We start from the raw sequence: 9,224 nt of genomic DNA, 5'->3' as shown, positions 1-9,224 counted from the left end.
GGCTACTTTGAAGAATCTCAAAAATATTTTTGGTATTTCCTAGTTTTGATGTCTTCACTATTATTCTACAATGTGGAAAAAAGTAAAAATAAAGAAAAACCCTGGAATGAGTAGGTGTGTCTAAACCTTTGACTGGTACTGTACATTAAGTCATGCATTTAGGGACTTTCCTTAACAAAATTGTACAGTATTTCATGATGCGTCCTGGATAAGTGTAAATGTGAATCATTCATCATCCACTAAAAATCCCAATATTATCATGGCTTAAACATTAACACTTTAATAATGAAACCAGATTCATTTATAGATATCATTCATAGTTGTATAACTCATTACATTTAACAGATTGTCCCTTGTGATTATGACCATTTGACTTGCATTTTTACAATCCCAATTTACATGAGGATGACAAGAGAAGTGTCCATCATATCAGATTACACACACACATCATGGCACTAGCATGAAAGTCCCAAAATTACCTCATTGTGTAGCTAGCGATGCAGTTTTAGAAAGATGAGATTGTCAAGAAGTAAAAATTATACATAGAAGGCCAGCACACCAAGGGTGTACAAAATGGAAGTACATTTTCATAGGCACATTTTGTAGTTCAGTTGGGCCACACTTGACTTGTGGTTTCCTTATTATTTAGATTGAATAAAAACTCTGCTAAAAAAAAATAAAAAATAAACATTACGTTTTCACAGAGGGTTTGATTCTAGTTCACCAGTCCTTATGTTGCTTTCAAGACAACAGGGAACTCGGAAAATAAACGAGGTCAAATCATGACGTCCGTGATCTTCAGGTCGGAAAGTCAGTTCTAGAAAGATGCCCAAGTTTCCGACTTGGAATTCTGAGTTGGATGACCGTTCAAAACGATTTTTCCCCAGTCGGAGCTTGTTTTTTCCCCAGGTTCCCAGTTGTTTTGAACGCAGTATTAGTTTAATACTCTCAAGCCAGCAGTTCCCATAGTGCACCAACTACCTCAGTCATGGGGGGGCAGCCCAGGTGGGATTTGTTGATAGTTGGAAGGCAGAAGCTCTCTACTAGTGGACAGAACCACACTGCTAGTCTAACTCTGTGTCAGAAGATTGTTTTTTTCTTGTTTTTTTCTTCTTCCTTCGTGTTTCTTGTGCTTCTTTTTCCTCTTCTTTGATTTGTCCTGTTAACATTTACAACAGTTAGACAGGGAAGTGTTAGGCTTCCATTCTGTTCTTATTTACAATCTGTGCAGAAAAATATATTTATCAGGCAGTATTACATGTCAAAATGTAATACATTATTACAAATGTATACGGGTTTTTTTTTACCCCATTTTTCATGATTACGATCTTGCTTCATTACTGCAACTCCCCAACCGGCTCAGGAGAGTCAAAGGTCAAGTCATACATCCTCCGAAACATGACCCGCCAAACCGCTCGCTTAACCTGAAAGCCAACTGCACCAAAGTGTTGGAGGAAACACTATTCAACTGACTACTGAAGTCAGCCTGCAGGTTCCCCGGCCCGCCACAAGGAGTCACCAGAGGACGATGACACAAGTAGTCCATGACTGGTGCAGTCCATGAGGAGGAGATGCACTGCAGTACTTAATGTAGCTGGTAGCCACACCAGATACTGACTGTTACTTTTGACCCCCCCCCCCCTTTGTTCAGGGACACATTATTCCATTTCTGTGGAACTTGTTCAGTTTATGTCTCAGTTGTTGAATCTTGTTATGTCCATACAAATATTTACTCATGTTAAGTTTGCTGAAAATGGGCCTCCCGGGTGGCGCAGTGGTCTAAGGCTGTGCCACCAGAGATTCTGTGTTCGAGCCCAAGCTCTGTCGCAGCCGACCGGGAGGCCCATGGGGCGGTGCACAATTGGCCCAGCGTCATCCGGGTTAGGAAGGGTTTGCCTGGCAGGGATATCCTTGTCTCATCGCATACTAGCGACTCCTGTGGCAGGCCTGGCGCAGTGCACGCTGACCAGGTGTACGGTGTTTCCTCCGACACATTGGTGTGGCTGGCTTCCGGGTTGGATGTGCGTTGTGTCAAGAAGCAGTGCGGCTTGGTTAGTTGTGTTTCGGAGGACGCGTGGCTCGGTTAGTTGTGTTTCGGAGGACGCGTGGCTCTCGACCGTCGCCTCTCCCGAGTCCGTACGGGAGTTGCAGCGATGAGACAAGACTAACTACTACCAATTGGATACCACGAAATTGGGGAGAACAAAGGGGTTAAAAAAAAAAAAAAGTAGATATATTTTTTTACATAATTTAGTCCCCATTTCTGACATGCCGGACACCCCACCAGTAAACATCTGTCTGGCAAAAATAAAAAGGCAGTGGCCGTCATCATCCTGTGGTTACTGTATGCTTGACTGACTTAAATCACCTACTGCTGTCATTTTGTCTTTCTCCTTCTCTTCACTACTTCTCTTCCTCTTCTTGGGTTCACCCTACAGGAGACATGACAAAAATTGACAAAACCACAATGGCTGGGAGATTCCAGTGACAGCTTCCTAACATCCAATCACAAAGTATAGTATTTCACAATGATATAGGATACAAAACAATTCCCAGCAACTTTGGATGACTTATAGTTTTCCCTAGAGCAAAATAATTTAAATCATATAAGCAGTCATCTTAATCAATACATAACACATTTTCATTAAACATGGCAAATGAACAGAGTAAAAACACTTACACCCTCCACGTCGGAGTCAGCGGACAACTCTGAGGAGCAGTCTTTACGACTTCGCTCAGCTTTCCTCTTCTTCCTGCGGCTCTTCTCACCCTGAAGGGCAAACATTTACAGGCCTCAGTTCCCTGCAGCCCGGCAAGTTCATTTACAGCTCAGCATGTTCAAACACACATTCAGGCAGAAATACAGAAATAGGACTAACGGCCACATAAATGTTATAGCACCTTTTCTTTCTCATATTTTGTCTTCTCCATCTTCTTGGAGAGAAACAAAATGAGGGAAGGAGACATTTTTTGCATATAAAAACATTTAGATTTAGTGAAGAACTCACGTAACAAAAAAGTTAAAGATTGCAAATGAATGAACAGAAATCAAACAATGGCTGAACGAACCCAATGACGGTGAGGGCTAAGATAAAGATGGAACGTTGAGAAGTGAATGTTGAATAGTGCTCACCAACCAAAACATAAGGCCTAGACCAGAAGTATCCAGATGGATGTGATTCAAATACATTTCTAAGAGTGCAGACATGTCTGAAACTAAAAAGGATAAAGGTGGAATATTCTCCATATCAAACTAACCTTGCCGTCGGGCTCCAATTCTACAGTAGAGTCATCTGATGCTTTCTTGGAGGACCGCTTCTTTTTCCTCTTGGCGCTCTTTTCATTCTGACCACACAGACATCAGATAAAAACAATTAGTAACAGTAGGACAATAATGTTTCTCAATATTCATTAACCAACCAAATCAAAATAGTTCCAGGAAAAGTAATTCACAGTACTTCACACTGCTCTTTGTGCCCACCATAGAAATATCATTACGTCTAATTAATTATATTTCTATGGTACCCATAGGGTGACATAGGGTAAACGGTAGGACAAGCTGACAGACTTGTCACTAACTACTATGGTACATACCTCGTCTTCAGAGTCTGAGGAAGAGCTGCTAGAGGAATCAGAACTTGATGAGGAGGATGGAGAGGAATGCTTGACCAAACACAATGAAAGCAGAGCTCATTAGATTTGAAGACAGTAGCTGACACAAAAAATATATTAGTGGAAAGCTTCCATTTTTAAAGGGCAGATAACACTACCACCAGTATATCTACCACCAGTATATCTACCACCAGTCTTCAACAAAACATTGAAGACAGCTTTCCTCACCCTGTTGGATTTCTTTCCTTTTTCTTTCCTTCCTTTCACTCTCTTCTTTTTCTAAACACAAAACAGAGATTTGGTGTGAGGTAGATACAGTAAAACAAAATGGTTGTATTCAACTGTTAAACATGGATGGAACTGGAAGCATACCTCTTTCTTCTCCTTCTCTTTGTCAACACCACCTAGTAACTTCTCTCTGTTCTTCGCCAGCTCCTTCTTCCAATTCTATAAAAAGCAAATAGCGATGTTTTATGTAAGCTAAATATAAAAAACACTGAATTTGTACAGTATAATAACAGTCAAATGAAGAACACACATTTGAACAATACCTCGTTCATTTGGTCCTCAAAGTCCGCCAGGGCTCTGGAGCCTTTCTTCTTCCTGTCTATGATCTCCTTCACCTCTTCCCTGATGACAGAAGAAAAACCATCATCCCTCAACAATGGATCACAACTGATGGTGATGTAGGCCCAAACATTCAAGGGCATGGCCACAATTTCTTGTGATATGCAGGGAGCATTTCACACTGTGTAGCCTAGTATTATAAAGAGAGCAATGCTTTATCACCCCGATTTACACACATAGAAGGTAATAGGGATCCACCATTTACCTGTGGACACTTCGGCAATATCAATGACGGATGTTCAACTCGCCAGCTGTATAACCTGGAGAGCTTTTCAGGCACAACGCCCGAGTCCTTATGTGTCATCTTAATGCTTACCATGTTGGCCGTGGTCTGCTCAGGTAATCCTGGATAGAGGGTCCTGCATTGGGTGGGGGTCCACTGGCACGTGATGCAGCTATTGGGTTCACATAAGACTGAAAACACAAAAAGGGAGGCAGTCAGACCAGACACCTCAACATTGACATCTGGCTACCATCCCTAAAACACACCTTGCCGAACAAACAGCAGATAAACATTCGGTGTGTTCCTGGCTTAGACAACAACACTAGCGAGACAGGAATTGGAAAGGGTGCGTTCGTAAATTAACTCTGGAGTGCCAGAGTGCGTTCTGATCTCAACCGCAGTCAAGCACCCAAGCTAACTGGCAAAAGTTGGCTAGTTTGCTAGCTACTTCCAGACAACTGAAAAAACACCTTACTGAAAATGTTACTCGCCCTAGCAGAGCTGGTTAGAGTGCTTTCATGTTATGAGGGTTAGTGACAAACTTATGGCAACAATTTTGTTCCGTTTCTTTTGCCGACGTTTACTTACACCGGTCATAACACCCAAAGTAATTGTGCTGTAAAAATCGGAGTAGATTTACGAACGAACCATAATTTATTAGCTTGGTACGATCAGTAACTTTTATTAGGGTCAAACAAGTCCAAGGCGGTCAATGCCAACTCTATGGCCTTTCCGTAAAAATATGTTTACAAATTCATACAGTAAATTAGTAGCAGATAGCTAACTGATGAACTCGAGGCTACTTGGCAGGTTGCGCTAGCTACTGTAACATTAGTTTGTTTGTCCGAGTTCTTTGGATTATGTTAGCAGACAGGATGTGTTAGCTATCTACCTATATTATTATAATAAACAAACTGACATTTCGACCTAAATAGATACGTTTAATTCTCTTCTGGCACGGATATCGGTCCTTCTTGTTAGCTACCTGCTAACTTTTTATTCTGTATCTACCAGGTTAGTTTGCCTAGCTGGTTAGCTATATTCGTTCATTAAACATAGCGTATGTTAAAATAACTACAATTTGTGCTTCTTTGATATGGCTAGTTTAACTGAAATTCAATTTGCCTGCACACGTAGCTACAATAACCAGCTTAGATGGCCTAGCTAACATTTGTCAGTGCCCGCTTTTAGCTATAGCCAACACGTTTGTTTGTTTTCATGCATACCATTAATCGTAAAAAGCTAAATATCCACACAACTGGGATTATTTAGCACATTGCTTACCACTCTATTGTCCCTCTTCCCCATTTCGGTAGATTTAGCCTACGATCGAGCTAATATCAATCAATCCACTACAAAAACGGAGATGATTTAAATACGTTTCGTGGCTATAGCATGTAGCTGGTTTCCACACTAGGTAACACAACCACAGAGTCAAAATTGTCTACAACATTTAGCTTTTTGGCCTTAATTTAAGGCTAGGGTAAGGTATTCGGTTAGTATTGTGGTTGGGTTTTAAATCCGATTTTAACAAGATAAATTGTTGAAATGGCGGGGTTTAGCCATAATTCAGACTTTGTGGCTGTTTTAACTAGTGACGACCGGTCTCTGACGACGGACACAGACATGCAGTACAATCACAGATAGAACAAGGAGAAATGTGAAGCGTCTGCTTGGCGTTTCCACTCACTACCAAAACACTCACTACCAAAACACTCACTACCAAAACAGAGAGGAAGCCCACTGGAACGAGATTGATTTTGGCCGACGTTCTGCAATTTTCTCATCGATTAAAAATTTGATCTCAATACAGTTTTCTGTTCCCTAAACTAGAATATGTTATGAAAAAAGTGGACTAAGTTTGGTAGACTTGACTCTTTGCAGAAGTTTTTTTTTTTTTTAATCGCGATGTTTAGGAGTGCAAATGCGAATTGAGTTATTCGCACACGCGCACTTCATAAAGTAAGCAATCCCTAAACGGAAATATGCAGATGATGCTCCATCGCGCCAATAGGATCTTGCTAGTTCGTGCTTGGCTCTGCCCACTAGACTAATTTTGTTCCCATCGGGTCGGATGTCGTCTATCTTGGTTTAGTAAAACATTCTTGGTACATTCTTTCGTACAGTTGCGCTAAGGAAATTACTGCCTCATAGCGGTAAATAGATAAATAAATACAAACACCATCATAAAAAACACAGGTAGACATTTACCTTTATAAAATAACAGTAATTGTGTTGTTAAGATTATACACAATAATGCCAGTGGAAACACATTTAACACACAAAATATTTATTTTACAAAAATAAAAATGTCAGGCAGTTGTGAATACAATAGCAGAAACTACATAGTAGCAAAATCAGCTTAGAGAAAACCTAAAATATGTTTTTTTTTAATAGAAATATCCTCCATCCCTCCAAGATAGAATAGTACCAAACTATGTTATCTAAAATGTGGTTCTTCGAAACACTACCATATTCTCAAAAAAGGGCATTGGGAAAATTATGATTCATGCTTATGCATCAACAACCTGCTTCAGACCAGCTTTGAATCACAATATATCAAATGCATTTTATTTTAAAAGTGGTACTGAACAAATGTAAGGGCAGACTACATAATGAACATAGACTAGACATGATGTTATGTAGCAAAACCAATAATTCGCTAGAAAAGTAGTAATATGGTGAAAATGGTGACCATCAATGCTCAGTACCCCAAAACCAGTAGCTGTTTCACCTGAAAAACACATATCATCATTGTATTGTACACCAAACATAATTTCAAGAGAGAACACCACAAATAATAGAGAAACACAAGACAAGTAAACTGCACAAACAGCACCTCATGAACAATTAGCTATAATTGAAAAAACACTAATGCCTAAATCCTTTAAATCAAGATAAGGGTTTCATTGGAGTCATTGAGCATGTCCTTTTACAACAACATATAAAACATCTGTAGCTGAAGTACAGAAGACATCACAATAAAAACTGGATAGGCTTCTCCTATGTTTACACTAGATGGTGTGATCTGCATTTACTGGGGATATCAGCCTGCTATCAGTGCTTTGTCTCGCTGGATTCGTCCCAAGTGGTAACATATATATACAGTAGTGCACTCTTTTGACCACAGCTCTATGGGCCCAAGTCAAAAGAAGAACACTAGGGAATAGGGTGCCATCTGGGTCTCAGGACCCTATTCAGGCAGCATGTAGAGGAACTACTCTGAAGTTAGGAACTCAGAATCCCACCTGAACAGACTGGAAGCATACTTTACAATAACACATCTTAAACGTGATATATTGAGTCTATTTCAAAATAAGACCATCTGGTGGTAATTAAATAAGCAGTAGTGAGAGAAGTAAATTAAAATGTTTATGAATAATAAAATGTGTTATGTTGTACTATATCATGCGTTGTTGTTTTGATATGCAGTATAGAAGAGATTAGCTTACAATGTTAAATGTATCAATGCTGTTCATCGACTTCAGAGCTCAGCCTTCAACATCATAGTGCCCTCCAAGCTCAGCACTAAGCTCAGGGCCCTGGATCTGAACCCCGCCCTGTGTAACTGGGTCCTAGACTTCCTGACGGGCTGACCCCAAGTGGTGAAGGTAGGGAACAACACCTACACCACACTGATCCTCAACAAGGGGGCCCCACAGTGGTGCATGCTCAGCCGCCTCCTGTAGTCCCTGTTCACTCATGACTGCATTGCCATGCACGTTGCCAACTAAATCATCAAGTTTGCTGACGATACAACAGTGGTAGGCCTGATTAACAACAACAATGAGACAGCCTACAGGGAGGAGGTGACAGCCCTGGCCAAGGTCACTGAGGACCTGAAATGTTCACTCCACACCGACAGCAGGGTGAAGAAAGCACAGCAGTGCGTCTTCATCCTCAGGAGGCTAAATAAATTTGGTTTGGCCCCTAAGACCCTCACAAACTTCTACAGATGCACCATCGAGAGCATTCTGTCGGGCTGTATCTCTGCCTGGTACGGCAACTGAGAGTGGTGTGGTCAGCCCAATGCATCACCGGGGTCACATTGCCTGCCCTCCAGGACATCTACAGCACCTGGTGTCAAAGGAAGGCCAAGAATATAATCAAAAACCCCAGCCACCGAGCCACGGCCTGTTCACCCTTCTACCATCTAGAAGGCGTAGACAGTACAGGTGCATCAAAGCTAGGACAGAGAGACTGAAAAACAGCTTCTATCTCCAGGCCATCAGACTGTTAAACAGTCACCACTAGCTGGCCTCCGCCCCCCAGTACTCTGTCCTGAACCTTGGTCACGGTTACTACCCTGCACCTTAGAGACTGCTGTCCTATATACATACAGTTGAAGTCGGAAGTTTACATACACTTAGGTTGGAGTCATTAAAACTCGTTTTTCAACCACTTCACAAATGTCTTGTTAACAAACTATAGTTTTGGAAAGTCGGTCAGGACATCCACTTTGTGCATGACACAAGTAATTTTTCCAACAATTGTTTACAGACATATTATTTCACTTATAATTCAGAATCCAGAAGTTTACAAACACTAAGTTGACTGTGCCTTTAAAAAGCTTGGAAAATTCCAGAAAAAAGGATGTCATGGCTTTAGAAGCTTCTGATAGGCTAATGGACATCTTTGAGTCAGTTGGAGGTGTACCTGTGGATGTATTTCAAGGCCTACCTTCAAACTCAGTGCCTCTTTGCTTGACATCATGGGAAAATCTAAAGAAATCAGCAAGACCTCAGATTTTTGTTGTTGTAGT

At 41.0% G+C, this 9,224-nt stretch overlaps 1 protein-coding gene across 4 annotated transcripts; it reads right to left on the bottom strand.

The window, feature by feature from the left end:
* Window positions 1-255: 255 nt before the first annotated feature.
* On the bottom strand, window positions 256-6,159 carry LOC115174025 (protein FAM133). 4 transcript variants are annotated; one of them, XM_029732626.1, is made up of 10 exons: window positions 5,747-6,159; window positions 4,556-4,653; window positions 4,164-4,242; window positions 3,985-4,059; window positions 3,841-3,891; window positions 3,595-3,663; window positions 3,259-3,345; window positions 2,681-2,770; window positions 2,360-2,432; window positions 256-1,159 (listed from the first exon to the last, which is right to left on the bottom strand). In XM_029732626.1, the coding sequence occupies exons 1-10, from the start codon at window positions 5,768-5,770 to the stop codon at window positions 1,065-1,067; spliced, it is 741 nt and encodes a 246-aa protein (XP_029588486.1). In that variant the 5' UTR covers window positions 5,771-6,159; the 3' UTR covers window positions 256-1,064. The 4 variants fall into 4 exon arrangements, with proteins under 4 accessions (XP_029588486.1, XP_029588487.1, XP_029588489.1 ...); XM_029732627.1 differs by having other exon boundaries at window positions 2,369-2,432; XM_029732629.1 differs by having other exon boundaries at window positions 2,373-2,432.
* Between the last annotated feature and the right edge of the window lie 3,065 nt (window positions 6,160-9,224).

This window comes from Salmo trutta, chromosome 34, assembly GCF_901001165.1.
Source record: "Salmo trutta chromosome 34, fSalTru1.1, whole genome shotgun sequence".
Classification (NCBI taxonomy): Eukaryota; Metazoa; Chordata; class Actinopteri; order Salmoniformes; family Salmonidae; genus Salmo; species Salmo trutta.
Note: the sequence above shows the minus strand (reverse complement) of the source record. Positions and strands in the feature narration are given on the sequence as shown.